Source organism: Ascaphus truei, chromosome 2, assembly GCF_040206685.1.
Source record: "Ascaphus truei isolate aAscTru1 chromosome 2, aAscTru1.hap1, whole genome shotgun sequence".
NCBI lineage: Eukaryota > Metazoa > Chordata > Amphibia > Anura > Ascaphidae > Ascaphus > Ascaphus truei.
In genome coordinates this window covers 911,074-927,262 of record NC_134484.1, presented here as the reverse complement: position 1 = coordinate 927,262, position 16,189 = coordinate 911,074, and the positions used below count along the sequence as shown (strand labels likewise).

The following is a 16,189-nucleotide window of genomic DNA, read 5'->3' as shown; positions in this document are numbered from 1 at the left end:
TCAGAGAATAGAAGTACTCCATGCCATACAAACATCACAACTAACACGTACACAAATAACACACAAGCACAAACACAACAGCTCCCATGCTAGATATGATATTCTCGGAAATGCGTCCCCCGGACCGCCTGTCCGTGCGATCGCGTGCACGCTTCCGAGGACCAGCTGCAGTAAGAGATCGACCCTACGCGTTTCGTGACTGCGTCACTTCGCAGGTGTAAATATCTGTGAGCGTCATCTCTGTGACGGCGTCCTGGAGGGAAACCGCGTCAACTGTGAAACCGACCAATCAGACAGAGGCTAGCAAATGTGTCTGCAAAACCGACCAATCGGACAGAGACTAGCAAATGTGTCTGCAAAACCGACCAATCGGACAGAGACTAGCAAATGTGTCTGCAAAACCGACCAATCGGACAGAGACTAGCAAATGTGTCTGCAAAACCGACCAATCGGACAGAGACTAGCAAATGTGTCTGCAAAACCGACCAATCGGAGAACATCGCCGCGGTCGTCGGGGGCCCATCTGGGGCCCATCTGGGGTACATCGGGGGGCACATCGGGTCCATGGTGTGATCCATTATTACTTTGCTATCTGGACATTTATTTTGTACGCACCAGAGTATATTTGTTGTGTTACACATACAGGGTAATAAAGCACAGGCATACAGCGCGACACACACACACACACACACACACACACACACACACACACACACACACACACACACACACACACACACACACACACACACACACACACACAGTGTGACACACACACAGTGTGACACACACACAGTGTGACACACACACACACAGTGTGACACACACACACACAGTGTGACACACACACACAGTGTGACACACACACACAAACACACACAGTGTGACACACACACAGTGACGAAAATGGGGGTAATGAGCGCATTAATAAAGGCAGTGTGCTTGGCTGGTTACCCCTATTTCGTATTGGGGATGGAGGGGTTAATTATTCATGCACTGTACATGTCTTATTTTCCCCTCTGTCCCTTGTTGTCCCCATTTTGCAGGATTGTATGAGCTTGCAGTATAGTACATCCCAAGCACACACATATGAAAAATATAATTGGGAGATAAGGGGAACATGTATTTTCAATAAAGTGTATTTTTGTTGCAGGTTGTAAGAGACAAGCAGGATGAGGTTTTTTTCCTCCGGTCATTAAAATGCACAATAACCAAATGTCTTGACACCTATGAGCTGGGTCACTTTCCTATGCAAGCTTTAAACGTAACATGCTGGGCCCACACCTGTGAGTCTCTGCATATGAAAGCTCCAGAGTCAGGTGGGTGTGAATTGGCCAGATGGATGCTAAATAAGAAATCCTGTTGACCCATCTGGGCTAGCTCACCTTCCTGAGTTCCCCCATCCAGTCCGAGAGGGGCCAGGTAAAGAGGGGAGTGCACCTATGCTAAGTAGCCAAGGTGGCGTTGTCGAACATACTCTGTGTGAACAGTAAATCCCTAGAGTTCCCACTCTCCAAACTGTGGGCAAGTAGGGGATTGGGGAATGATTTTCCCCACACCTGAGGGCTATGTTGGAGATAGGCTATCAGACCCTATATACATGCTCCCCAAGCTATCAGACCCTATATACATGCTCCCCAAGCTATCTCCATTGTCTGATTTTTCTGGTAACATCTGAAGAAACTTTACAAAGTTTTGCGTTTAAGTCCAGCAGCTGCAATTCCAGGAGACAATGAATGCTTTCCAGCGTAACCAGAACGGACATCCCATCCTCAGGAATTAGTTTGTGCTGGGGGTTCTGTAACTAACCCCACGGACTCAGAACGGACATTTAGTTTTCCAAGGATTTATGGGCTTTGTTTCTTGCGCCCCTTGCAAACGGACAGCAAGCTTAAAAGACATCTTTCCTGTGGTTTCCGTTCACTGGACATTATCCCCTGTTCCTATAGCTGTAAGTGTAATTATTAAGTGGATTCTGCAGTTGACACACAGACACACACACCTTGTTACCTCTTGCTCAGACTCTCATACAGTAACACACACACACACAAACACACACACCTTGTTACCTCTTGCTCAGACTCTCATACAGTGACACACACACACCTTGTTACCGCTTGCTCACTCTCATACAGTGACACACACACACACACACACACACCTTGTTACCTCTTGCTCAGACTCTCATACAGTGACACACACACACCTTGTTACCTCTTGCTCACTCTCATACAGTGACACACACACACCTTGTTACCGCTTGCTCACTCTCATACAGTGACACACACACACCTTGTTACCGCTTGCTCACTCTCATACAGGTGACACACACACACCTTGTTACCGCTTGCTCACTCATACAGTGACACACACACACCTTGTTACCGCTTGCTCACTCTCATACAGTGAGACACACACACCTTGTTACCGCTTGCTCAGACTCTCAGTAACACACACACCTTGTTACCTCTTGCTCAGACTCATACAGTGACACACACACACACACACCTTGTTAGCTCTTGCTCAGACTCTCATACAGTGACACACACACACACACACACACACACACACACACACACACGTGTTACCTCTTGCTCAGAGTCTCATACAGTGACACACACACACCTTGTTACCGCTTGCTCAGACTCTCAGTAACACACAAACCTTGTTACCTCTTGCTCAGACTCTCATACAGTGACACACACACACACACACACACACACACACACACACACGTGTTACCGCTTGCTCAGAGTCTCATACAGTGACACACACACACACACACACCTTGTTACCTCTTGCTCAGACTTTCATACAGTGACACACACACACCTTGTTACCGCTTGCTCAGACTCTCATACAGTGACACACACACACACACACACACACACACACACACACGTTACCTCTTGCTCAGAGTCTCATACAGTGACACACACACACACACACACACACGTGTTACCTCTTGCTCAGAGTCTCATACAGTGACACACACACACACACACCTTGTTACCTCTTGCTCAGACTTTCATACAGTGACACACACACACCTTGTTACCGCTTGCTCAGACTCTCAGTAACACACACACCTTGTTACCTCTTGCTCAGACTCTCATACAGTGACACACACACACGTGTTACCTCTTGCTCAGAGTCTCATACAGTGACACACACACACACACGTGTTACCTCTTGCTCAGACTCTCAGTAACACACACACACACGTGTTACCTCTTGCTCAGACTCTCAGTAACACACACACACACACACACACACACCTTGTTACCTCTTGCTCAGACTCTCATACAGTGACACACACACACACACACACACACACACACACACACGTGTTACCTCTTGCTCAGACTCTCAGTAACACACACACACGTGTTACCTCTTGCTCAGACTCTCAGTAACACACACACACACACACACACACACCTTGTTACCTCTTGCTCAGACTCTCATACAGTGACACACACACACACAAACACACACACCTTGTTACCTCTTGCTCAGACTCTCATACAGTGACACACTCACACACACACACACAAACACACACACGTTACCTCTTGCTCAGAGTCTCATACAGTGACACACACACACACACACACACACACAAACACACACACGTTACCTCTTGCTCAGAGTCTCATACAGCCCGTGGTCCAGCAGTACCAGTTGCACTTTCCCATCCGGACCTTTCTTCACCAGAACTGCAGGGACAGAGGGGACACGCCATGTCAATACCACCCAGCGCGGCACCGGGACACGTCGCAGGACGTCATCACCACCCAGCGCGGCACCGGGACACGTCGCAGGACGTCATCACCACCCAGCGCGGCACCGAGACACTGTTCCCTGTTACTGTCACACACAGCGTGGGGCGAAGAAACGCATGGGTAATTACCGTTCCCGGGGTGCGGGTGGGCATTTATCGTTCCCGGGGTGGGGGTCTACGTGGGTATTTACCGTTCCCGGGGTGGGGGTCCGCGTGGGTATTTACCGTTCCCGGGGTGGGGGTCCGCATGGGTATTTACCGTTCCCGGGGTGGGGGTGGGCATTTACCGTTCCCGGGGTGGGTAATTACCGTTCCCGGGGTGGGGGGGCGCGTGGGTATTTACCGTTCCCGGGGTGGGGGGCCGCGTGGGTATTTACCGTTCCTGGGGTGGGGGGCTGTAGAGGGAGAAAGGGGGTGGCCCGGTATTAAAGGGGTTGCACCCCATATGGCCATCCCCTGACCTCACCAGAGAGACAAGGGGTTATTAACTGGACTGCGGTCCAGGGATGAGGTTTGCACCTTGTTGTACCTTGAAAATGTATGTTCCCATGTTTCATTATAAGCATGTATTTTAATGTTTTAAAGTGCATTTCTGTATCTCCAGTTCTGGAGGTCGCAGAGAGTTCATATTTGGCCAATATGTGGAGTCACTGTAGGCATTAAAAACTGGCAAAGGTCGGCCCACTGAGCCCACCAGAATGGAACTTATTAATATGTGTAGATATTAAAGTGTATATGTATTTTATTTTGGATCTGTTCTGAAAATGCAGACACCATTTGCTAGGCTAATAAGTCATGAAGGGCAGACGGCTGAGTAGCCTAAGCACGGTGATCAAAAAGTAACTGCCTTGATTGTTACCCAATGTCTAGGGATTAAGTATTAGTCAATCAACAAACTCTGCCAGTCTAACTGTTACCTGAGGGCATGGGTTAGTCTGTGTCTCCACATTAGAGAGTGAATACAGATAATTGTTCACCAATAGGCTGTTCAAAGTTAAGAATAGGGTTGCACAGGTATATAAACTGTGTCAACGCTACAGTTTTGAGTTGTGCTGGATTGCTGGTGTTGTGCTTCTGATTCCACCTGGAATGTCACTGGATTGATGGAGAATTGCTAGCTGATACTTCTCCATTCCCCAACCCTAAGTAAGTGTTACCTTCTTGTCTGTTAATTGTACTATATTGCTGTGTTCACCTTATTTAAGGAATAAATTATATTTTATTATATCTAAGCCTCGTTCAGTTCAACCCAGATATTTGGTGTTCATTATATCTTGTCATAAGCTACCGTGACAAGCTCTATAATTAACTGGTGGCAGCGGTGGGACTGAACTGGACCTGTGTTACAGTATATTGCGGGATACTGTAACATAGTAGGAACTTGATGGTAATTGCAAGTTCCTGGGACTAAAGATATTGAACACGCAGTAGTGCAACAGTTAACACAAGTTGTAACACCACCTCACTGCTGCGACTGAACCATGAGCGAGGCTGAAGGCTCATCCAACATCTGGACCCGAGCTCAGCTGAAGGACAAGTGCCGTGAATATGGACTGCCCTATGAGAACCAGGAGGTCGCAGACATGGTTGACGCAATCGGTGACTATGAAGCCCGGCTTGCAGAGCCTCAGGATACGGCTCAGCTTGCCCTTATACAGCCACCCGGAGATCAGGGAAGGAACCCAGTGCCGGGGCGGCGGAATCTCGGGGAGGGAACGAGTGAACCTCCCGGGAGCAGTGCAACAGGAGGGGTACTGGTTGCTGCGGCTACCAGTCCGTTCACCCCTGAAATGTTGGCACTGATTACTACGTGGGGTGACAGAGGGACACCAGAGGAGCGGCTGCAGTTTATCACTACGGCAGTGAACAGACCCGCTTATTGCCCCCCTGTCCAACCCAACACAGATGAACGCAAACTGGACCAGCACAGTCTCACCAAGTTCGTGGAAGGCACTGACCAGATTGACAGTTTCTTAAAGAACTTTGAAACGCAGTGCCGGCGGTACAAAGTGCTTCCCCAGCATAGGGTTGCACGTTTGGACCCCTTACTGTCCGGCTTGGCTAAGCAGACAATGATGGCGCTTCCAGATGAGTATGCTGATGACTATGACCACCTGAAAGAACTGTTATTGTTTCAGTACGGTTTTACCCCTGAAGCCTACCGGGGTAAATTCCGGCAGGAGGAGAGGCAGCCCCAGGAGTCCTATGTTACCTACGTGACCCGCATGGCTTTATACGGGATACGCTGGGTGGAGGGCTATAAGGCACGGACTTACCAACGCCTGCTGGACCTCATCTTCCAGGAGCAGCTCATGGAGCAGTGTCCGCCGGCGGTGAGGGCTTGGGTGTACGACAAGAAGCCCAAGACTTACCAGGAGGCGGCAAGGCTTGCAGATGACTATGTGGCCAACCGAGCCCTGATGACCGCCAAAACAGTAGCCAAGGCGGCGGTGGCGGCACCGGCCAGAAAGTCTGCCAATACCCCCCAATGGACTTAGAGGCCGCCTGCGGGCAGCAGTCCACCGAAGGCGGGGGAGCTCCGGCACGAGCGCCGGTGCTACAACTGCAACCGCCCTGGTCACATCAGACCAGATTGCCCGGAACCCCTGTGTTCCGGCGGACCCCATCAGGGGCAACGCACCCCAGCTGCGAAGCTGGTAGCCCACGTGCGGGTGGCCTCCACCACAGACTCCGGACCGGTCATGGAACCAACTCCCAGTGAGGCGTCCCATGCAGCACCTGTCCCGGTTTCATCGGTGCCTACAGCCAGGAGCGGAGGACATCTCAGTGCGGACCTGCAGCAGACGGACGGCCGGAGCAGACATCTCACCCCGGTCACAGTCGGTGACCGGCAAGCAGTCGGCTTGCTGGATTCAGGAGCTTCAGTGACCCTGGTCCGACCTGATATGGTCCGGCCAGAGGAATTGATCCCAGGCCCTGGGATATAGATCACTGTGGCCGACGGAGAGCCACGTTTCCTGCAAGTGGCCAGAATCTTTTTGGATTGGGGGGAGGGCCAGGGTGTGCGGGAGGTGGGGGTTTTACCCGGTTTGGATGCCGATGTTCTTCTTGGCAACGATCTGGGACCGATGACCTGCACCTACGACCGAGTGCCCAAACCCGCTGCAATGGCGGAGGTTACCCGGAGCCAGACAGCGGCAATGGCGGCGGCGCCAGTCCCCCAGCCTTTGGGACCAAAGTTAGCGGAGGGCACAGAGGAGCCCGGGGAGGTAAGCCAGGATCAGTTGCAACCACAGACTGACTTACTGTTCCCCCTTACCCTTCCCCATTCCCCTGACAATGACATGACTGGGGGGTTGCCAGACTTAGGATCCCAGTTTAGGGAGGCAGTGAAGACAGACCCTACCCTGGCCGGCATGAGACTTCGGGCGTCCGAATCTCAGGCAGGGGAGGGCACTGAGCGCTGCCTATGGTATAAGGGACTCCTGTATAGAGAAGAAGGGAACCCAGGGATAGAGGAGGGATTGACCGGTAAGCGACAGCTAGTAGTGCCCCAGAGGTACAGACAGCAACTGTTACGGGTAGCTCACTCTATTCCGTTAGCGGGACATCAGGGGGGCAACAGAACGCGAGCCCGGTTATTACAGCGTTACTACTGGCCGGGGGCATCTCGAGATGTGGGCAATTTCTGCCGCTCTTGTGATGCCTGCCAGCGAGTGGGTAAGTCGGGCGACCGTGTGAAGGCACCCCTGAAATCCCTACCGATAATAGGGGAACCCTTCCAGAAAGTAGCGATGGATCTTGTAGGACCCCTTATGATTTCTAGCAGGCAGGGAAACACTGGGGAGCAGGTGGAGATAGGGGCACAGTTGAGTGCTAGGCAGAAGGGAGAAGCCAGGGACATGCTAGCTAAGTATGGGGCCCTCTTCACTGACATGCCAGGGACCACACATCTCACAAAACACCCAGTGCTCACAGGGGACCTGCGGCCTCTGCATAAGTACGCTTATAGAGTGTCAGCAGGTGTCAAGACCAGTATGGAGAGGGAGATAGAGGAGATGCTGACCCTAGGTGTTATTACTCCGTCCCAGAGTCCTTGGGCAAGCCCGGTAGTCCTAGTTACTAAGAAGGACAAGACCACCCGATTTTTTATGGACTACCGCTTGCTCAACACTGGGACGGTGTCAGATGCCTACCCCATGCCCCGCATGGATGAGTTACTAGATGAACTCGCGGGGGCAAAGTATCTGACCACTATGGATTTGAGCAAAGGCTATTGGCAAATCCCACTGACCCTGGAGGCTAGGGAGAAGTCAGCATTCATCACTCCAAGTGGCCTCTATGAGTTTTTAGTGATGCCATATGGGATGAAGAATGCCCCGGCTACCTTCCAACGCCTGGTCAATAGGTTACTGGAAGGGATGCAGAGCTATGCCAGGGTTTACTTAGATGACATTGCTGTCTTTAGTAATTCCTGGGACTCCCATTTAGGACATATAGCTGCGGTGCTGGATAGGATCAGGGAGGCTGGGCTTACCTTAAAACCCACTAAGTGTATGGTAGGTATGGCAGAAGTCCTGTACTTAGGGCACAGGGTGAGTGGAGGGCGCACCTCAAACCAGAGCCAGCCAAGGTAGAAGCCATAGTTCAGTGGCCTGTTCCAAAGACCAAGAAACAGGTCGTGGCATTTTTGGGCACCGCAGGGTACTATAGGAAGTTTGTCCCACAGTACAGCGCCGTGGCCAAACCCCTGACTGATCTGACTGAGAAGCAACTGCCTGTGCTTATTACCTGGACTCCTGCCTGTTAAACTGCTTTCCAGGCACTGAAAACTGCGCTTGCTGGGGCCCCCATACTGGCTGCCCCGGACTATACCAAACATTTCCTTATACAGACTGATGCCTCGGACTATGGCATTGGGGCTGTGTTGAGCCAAGTGGGGGACGATGGTAGAGAGCACCCTGTGGTGTACCTCAGCCGAAAACTACTTCCCAGAGAGGTGGCCTATGCCACCATTGAGAAAGAGTGCTTGGCCATTGTGTGGGCACTCAAAAAACTCCAGCCCTATGTGTATGGAAGGGCTTTCATGGTCCTCACAGACCACAACCCCTTGAGTTGGCTGCAGAGGGCATCAGGGGAGAATGCCAAGTTGCTAAGGTGGAGCTTGGCCTTGCAAGAGTTTGAGTTTACGATTCAGCACAAAAAGGGTAGTGAAAACAGCAATGCTGATGGACTTTCACGTCAGGAGTATCCCTCTGAGACTGAGTTTGTTAAGGGTGCCAGCAGTGCCCCACTCCCCGTTAGGGCCAGTGGGCCACAGGTCACCCATTAAGAAGGGGAGGTGTAGAGGGAGAAAGGGGGTGGCCCGGTATTAAAGGGGTTGCACCCCATATGGCCATCCCCTGACCTCACCAGAGAGACAAGGGGTTATTAACTGGACTGCGGTCCAGGGATGAGGTTTGCACCTTGTTGTACCTTGAAAATGTATGTTCCCCTGTTCCCATGTTTCATTATAAGCCTGTATTTTAATGTTTTAAAGTGCATTTCTGTATCTCCAGTTCTGGAGGTCGCAGAGAGTTCATATTTGGCCAATATGTGGAGTCACTGTAGGCATTAAAAACTGGCAAAGGTCGGCCCACTGAGCCCACCAGAATGGAACTTATTAATATGTGTAGATATTAAAGTGTATATGTATTTTATTTTGGATCTGTTCTGAAAATGCAGACGCCATTTGCTAGGCTAATAAGTCATGAAGGGCAGACGGCTGAGTAGTCTAAGCACGGCGATCAAAAAGTAACTGCCTTGATTGTTACCCAATGTCTAGGGATTAAGTATTAGTCAATCAACAAACTCTGCCAGTCTAATTGTTACCTGAGGGCATGGGTTAGTCTGTGTCTCCACATTAGAGAGTGAATACAGATAATTGTTCACCAATAGGCTGTGTTCAATGTTAAGAATAGGGTTGCACAGGTATAAAAACTGTGTCAACCCTACAGTTTTGGAGTTGTGCTTCTGATACCACCTTGAATGTCACTGGATTGCTGGAGAATTGCTAGCTGATACTTCTCCATTCCCCAACCCTAAGTAAGTGTTACCTTCTTGTCTGTTAATTGCACTATATTGCTGTGTTCACCTTATTTAAGGAATAAATTATATTTTATTATATCTAAGCCTCGTTCAGTTCAACCCAGATATTTGGTGTTCATTGTATCTTGTCATAAGCTACCGTGACAGGGGCCGCGCGGGTATTTACCGTTCCCGTGGTGGGCGCGGGTATTTACCGTTGCCGGGGTGTGGGTGGGCGCGGGTATTTACCGTTCCCGGGGGGGGTGGGGTGGGGGGGTGGGCGCAGGTATTTACCGTTCCCGGGGTGGGGGTCCGCGCGGGTATTTACCGTTCCCGGGGTGGGGGTCCACGCGGGTAGTTACCGTTCCCGGGGTGGGGGTCCGCTCGGGTATTTACCGTTCCCGGGGTGGGGATCCGCGCGGGTATTTACCGTTCCCGGGGTGGGGGTCCGCGCGGGTATTTACCGTTCCCGGGGTGGGGGTCCGCGCGGGTATTTACCGTTCCCGGGGTGGGGGTCATCGCGGGTATTTACCGTTCCCGGGGTGGGGGTCCGCGCGGGTATTTACCGTTCCCGGGGTGGGGGTCCGCGCGGGTATTTACCGTTCCCGGGGTGGGGGTCCGCGCGGGTATTTACCGTTCCCGGCTTGGGGGTCCGCGCGGGTTTTTACCGTTCCCGGGGTGGGGGTCCGCGCGGGTATTTACCGTTCCCGGGGTGGGGGTCCACGCGGGTATTTACCGTTCCCGGGGTGGGCGCGGGTATTTACCGTTCCCGGGGGGGGGGGGGGGGGGGGTGGGGGTCCGCGCGGGTATTTACCGTTCCCGGGGGGGGGGGGGGGGGTCCGCGCGGGTATTTACCGTTCCTGGGGGGGGGGGGTCCGCGCGGGTAGTTACCGTTCCCGGGGTGGGGGTCCGCGCGGGTATTTACCGTTCCCGGGGTGGGCGCGGGTATTTACCGTTCCCGGGGGGGGGGGGGGTGGGGGTCCGCGCGGGTATTTACCGTTCCCGGGGGGGGGGGTCCGCGCGGGTAGTTACCGTTCCCGGGGTGGGGGTCCGCGCGGGTAGTTACCGTTCCCGGGGTGGGGGTCCCCGCGGGTAGTTACCGTTCCCGGGGTGGGGGTCCCCGCGGGTAGTTACCGTTCCCGGGGTGGGGGTGGGCGCGGGTATTTACCGTTCCCGGGGTGGGGGTGGGCGCGGGTATTTACCGTTCCCGGGGTGGGGGTGGGCGCGGGTATTTACCGTTCCCGGGGTGGGGGTCCGCGCGGGTATTTACCGTTCCCGGGGTGGGGGTCCGCGCGGGTATTTACCGTTCCCGGGGTGGGGGTCCGCGCGGGTATTTACCGTTCCCGGGGTGGGGGTCCGCGCGGGTATTTACCGTTCCCGGGGTGGGGGTCCGCGCGGGTATTTACCGTTCCCGGGGTGGGGGTCCGCGCGGGTATTTACCGTTCCCGGGGTGGGGGTCCGCGCGGGTATTTACCGTTCCCGGGGTGGGGGTCCGCGCGGGTATTTACCGTTCCCGGGGTGGGGGTCCGCGCGGGTATTTACCGTTCCCGGGGTGGGGGTCCGCGCGGGTATTTACCGTTCCCGGGGTGGGGGTCCGCGCGGGTATTTACCGTTCCCGGGGTGGGGGTCCGCGCGGGTATTTACCGTTCCCGGGGTGGGGGTCCGCGTGGATAAATCCCGTGTAGAATATTTGCTCAGCAAAAACTTTGATCAATTTCTCAGCTGCCTGCGAAGAGACACGGACAGTGCCACGGGGGAGGGGGACAGGGCGTGAGAGAGGGGAGGGGGACAGGGTATGAGAGGAGGGAGGGGGGACAGGGAATGAGAGAGAGGGGAGGGGACAGGGTATGAGAGAGAGGAGGGGGACAGGGTATGAGAGAGAGGGGAGGGGACAGGGTATGAGAGAGAGGAGGGGGACAGGGTATGAGAGAGAGGAGGGGGACAGGGTATGAGAGAGAAGAGGGGGACAGGGTATGAGAGAGAAGAGGGGGACAGGGTATGAGAGAGAAGAGGGGGACAGGGTATGAGACAGAAGAGGGGGACAGGGTATGAGACAGAGGAGGGGGACAGGGTATGAGACAGAGGAGGGGGACAGGGTATGAGACAGAGGAGGGGGACAGGGTATGAGACAGAGGAGGGGGACAGGGTATGAGACAGAGGGACAGTAGGGGAGGGGGACAGGGTATGAGAGAGGGGAGGGGGACAGGGTATGAGAGAGGGGAGGGGGACAGGGTATGAGAGAGGGAGGGGGACAGGGTATGAGAGAGGGGAGGGGGACAGGGTATGAGAGAGGGGAGGGGGACAGGGTATGAGAGAGGGAGGGGGACAGGGTATGAGAGAGGGGAGGGGGACAGGGTATGAGAGAGGGGAGGGGGACAGGGTATGAGAGAGGGGAGGGGGACAGGGTATGAGAGAGGGGAGGGGGACAGGGTATGAGAGAGGGGAGGGGGACAGGGTATGAGAGAGGGGAGGGGGACAGGGTATGAGAGAGGGGAGGGGGACAGGGTATGAGAGAGGGGAGGGGGACAGGGTATGAGAGAGGGGAGGGGGACAGGGTATGAGAGAGGGGAGGGGGACAGGGTATGAGAGAGGGGAGGGGGGACAGGGTATGAGAGAGGGAGGGGGACAGGGTATGAGAGAGGGGAGGGGGGACAGGGTATGAGAGAGGGGAGGGGGGACAGGGTATGAGAGAGGGGAGGGGGGACAGGGTATGAGAGAGGGAGGGGGACAGGGTATGAGAGAGGGGAGGGGGACAGGGTATGAGAGAGGGGAGGGGGACAGGGTATGAGAGAGGGGAGGGGACAGGGTATGAGAGAGGGGAGGGGGGACAGGGTATGAGAGAGGGGAGGGGGACAGGGTATGAGAGAGGGGAGGGGGGACAGGGTATGAGAGAGGGGAGGGGGACAGGGTATGAGAGAGGGGAGGGGGACAGGGTATGAGAGAGGGGAGGGGGACAGGGTATGAGAGAGGGGAGGGGGGACAGGGTATGAGAGAGGGGAGGGGGGACAGGGTATGAGAGAGGGGAGGGGGGACAGGGTATGAGAGAGGGGAGGGGGGACAGGGTATGAGAGAGGGGAGGGGGGACAGGGTATGAGAGAGGGGAGGGGGGACAGGGTATGAGAGAGGGGAGGGGGGACAGGGTATGAGAGAGGGGAGGGGGGACAGGGTATGAGAGAGGGGAGGGGGACAGGGTATGAGAGAGGGGAGGGGGACAGGGTATGAGAGAGGGGAGGGGGACAGGGTAATGAGAGAGGGGAGGGGGGACAGGGTATGAGAGAGGGGAGGGGGACAGGGTATGAGAGAGGGGAGGGGGACAGGGTATGAGAGAGGGAGGGGACAGGGTATGAGAGAGGGGAGGGGGACAGGGTATGAGAGAGGGGAGGGGGACAGGGTATGAGAGAGGGGAGGGGGACAGGGTATGAGAGAGGGGAGGGGGACAGGGTATGAGAGAGGGGAGGGGGACAGGGTATGAGAGAGGGGAGGGGACAGGGTATGAGAGAGAGGAGGGGGACAGGGTATGAGAGAGAGGAGGGGGACAGGGTATGAGAGAGAGGAGGGGACAGGGTATGAGAGAGAGGAGGGGGACAGGGTATGAGAGAGAGGAGGGGGGACAGGGTATGAGAGAGAGGAGGGGACAGGGTATGAGAGGGAGGAGGGGACAGGGTATGAGAGGGGAGGGGACAGGGTATGAGAGGGGAGGGGACAGGGTATGAGAGGGGAGGGGACAGGGTATGAGAGAGGGGAGGGACAGGGTATGAGAGAGAGGGGACAGGGTATGAGAGAGAGGGGGGGGAACAGGGTATGAGAGAGGGGAGGGGATAGGGTATGAGAGAGAGGGGGGGATAGGGTATGAGAGAGGGGGGACAGGGTATGAGAGAGAGAGGAGGGACAGGGTATGAGAGAGAGAGGAGGGGACAGGGTATGAGAGAGAGAGGAGGGACAGGGTATGAGAGAGTATGAGAGAGAGAGGAGGGGACAGGGTATGAGAGAGAGAGGAGGGGACAGGGTATGAGAGAGAGAGGAGGGGACAGGGTATGAGAGAGAGAGGAGGGGACAGGGTATGAGAGAGAGAGGAGGGGACAGGGTATGAGAGAGAGAGGAGGGGACAGGGTATGAGAGAGAGGAGGGGACAGGGTATGAGAGAGAGGAGGGGACAGGGTATGAGAGAGAGGAGGGGACAGGGTATGAGAGAGAGGAGGGGACAGGGTATGAGAGAGAGGAGGGGACAGGGTATGAGAGAGAGGAGGGGACAGGGTATGAGAGAGAGGAGGGGACAGGGTATGAGAGAGAGGAGGGGACAGGGTATGAGAGAGAGGAGGGGACAGGGTATGAGAGAGGGGAGGGGACAGGGTATGAGGGGAGGGGACAGGGTATGAGAGAGGGGAGGGGACAGGGTATGAGAGAGGGGAGGGGACAGGGTATGAAAGAGAGGAGGGGACAGGGTATGAGAGAGAGGAGGGGACAGGGTATGAGAGAGAGGAGGGGGACAGGGTATGAGAGAGAGGAGGGGGACAGGGTATGAGAGAGAGGGGGGGACAGGGTATGAGAGAGAGGGGGGGACAGGGTATGAGAGAGAGGGGGGGACAGGGTATGAGAGAGAGGGGGGACAGGGTATGAGAGGGGAGGGGACAGGGTATGAGAGGGGAGGGGACAGGGTATGAGAGGGGAGGGGACAGGGTATGAGAGGGAGGGGGGACAGGGTATGAGAGAGAGGAGGGGACAGGGTATATGAGAGAGAGGAGGGGACAGGGTATGAGAGAGAGGAGGGGACAGGGTATGAGAGAGAGGAGGGGGACAGGGTATGAGAGGGAGGGGGGACAGGGTATGAGAGGGAGGGGGGACAGGGTATGAGAGAGAGGAGGGGACAGGGTATATGAGAGAGAGGAGGGGACAGGGTATGAGAGAGAGGAGGGGACAGGGTATGAGAGAGGAGGGGGACAGGGTATGAGAGGGAGGGGGGACAGGGTATGAGAGAGAGGAGGGGACAGGGTATATGAGGGGGGACACACAAGGTATGAGAGAGAGGAGGGGACAGGGTATATGAGGGGGACACACACAAGGTATGAGGGGGGACACACAAGGTATGAGGGGGACACACAAGGTATGAGGGGGACACACAAGGTATGAGGGGGGACACACAAGGTATGAGGGGGGACACACAAGGTATGAGGGGGGGACACACAAGGTATGAGGGGGGGACACACAAGGTATGAGGGGGGGACACACAAGGTATGAGGGGGGGACACACAAGTTATGAGGGGGGGACACACAAGGTATGAGGGGGACACACAAGGTATGAGGGGGACACACAAGGTATGAGGGGGGGACACACAAGGTATGAGGGGGGGGACACACAAGGTATGAGGGGGGGACACACAAGGTATGAGGGGGGGACACACAAGGTATGAGGGGGACACACACAAGGTATGAGGGGGGAGGGGGGCCGTGTCTGCGTGGCCGTCTCACACTCACGTCCTTGGGGTGGAGGCCCTGCGCCCGGATTCCCTCCACGCTGCTCACTTTGCAGCCGGCGCAGTAATCTGCCGTCAGCACCCGCTGCAGAGACACCGGGGGCAGGTCACACCTCCACTTACCCCACCCCGGGGCAGGTCACACCTCCACTTACCCCGCCCCGGGGCAGGTCACACCTCCACTTACCCCACCCCGGGGCAGGTCACACCTCCACTTACCCCACCCCGGGGCAGGTCACACCTCCACTTACCCCACCCCGGGGCAGGTCACACCGCCACTTACCCCACCCCGGGGCAGGTCACACCTCCACTTACCCCGCCCCGGGGCAGGTCACACCTCCACTTACCCCACCCCGGGGCAGGTCCCACCTCCACTTACCCCACCCGGGGCAGGTCATACCTCCACTTACCCCACCCCGGGGCAGGTCACACCTCCACTTACCCCGCCCGGGGCAGGTCACACCTCCACTTACCCCACCCCGGGGCAGGTCACACCTCCACTAATCCCACCCCGGGGCAGGTCACACCTCCACTTACCCCACCCCGGGGCAGGTCACACCTCCACTTACCCCACCCCGGGGCAGGTCACACCTCCACTTACCCCACCCCGGGGCAGGTCACACCTCCACTTACCCCACCCCGGGGCAGCTCACACCTCCACTTACCCCACCTCGGGGCAGGTCACACCTCCACTTACCACACCCCGGGGCAGGTCACACCTCCACTTACCCCACCCCGGGGCAGCTCACACCTCCACTTACCCCACCCCGGGGCAGGTCACACCTCCACTTACCCCACCCCGGGGCAGGTCACACCTCCACTTACCCCACCCCGGGGCAGGTCACATCTCCACTTACCCCACCTCGGGGCAGGTCACACCTCCACTTACCACACCTCCACTTACCCC

General features: G+C 55.9%; 1 protein-coding gene across 1 annotated transcript in view; it reads right to left on the bottom strand.

Moving 5' to 3' along the window:
- ADCK5 (aarF domain containing kinase 5) overlaps positions 1-16,189 on the bottom strand; it is a 48,325-nt gene that overhangs the window by 8,425 nt on the left and 23,711 nt on the right. Inside the window, exons 7-9 of the mRNA XM_075589209.1 lie at positions 15,284-15,367; positions 11,456-11,537; positions 3,641-3,719 (exon numbers count right to left, since the gene is read on the bottom strand). Of these exons, the coding sequence (XP_075445324.1) occupies positions 3,641-3,719; positions 11,456-11,537; positions 15,284-15,367 (245 nt within the window). The remainder of the gene's footprint in view (positions 1-3,640; positions 3,720-11,455; positions 11,538-15,283; positions 15,368-16,189) is intronic.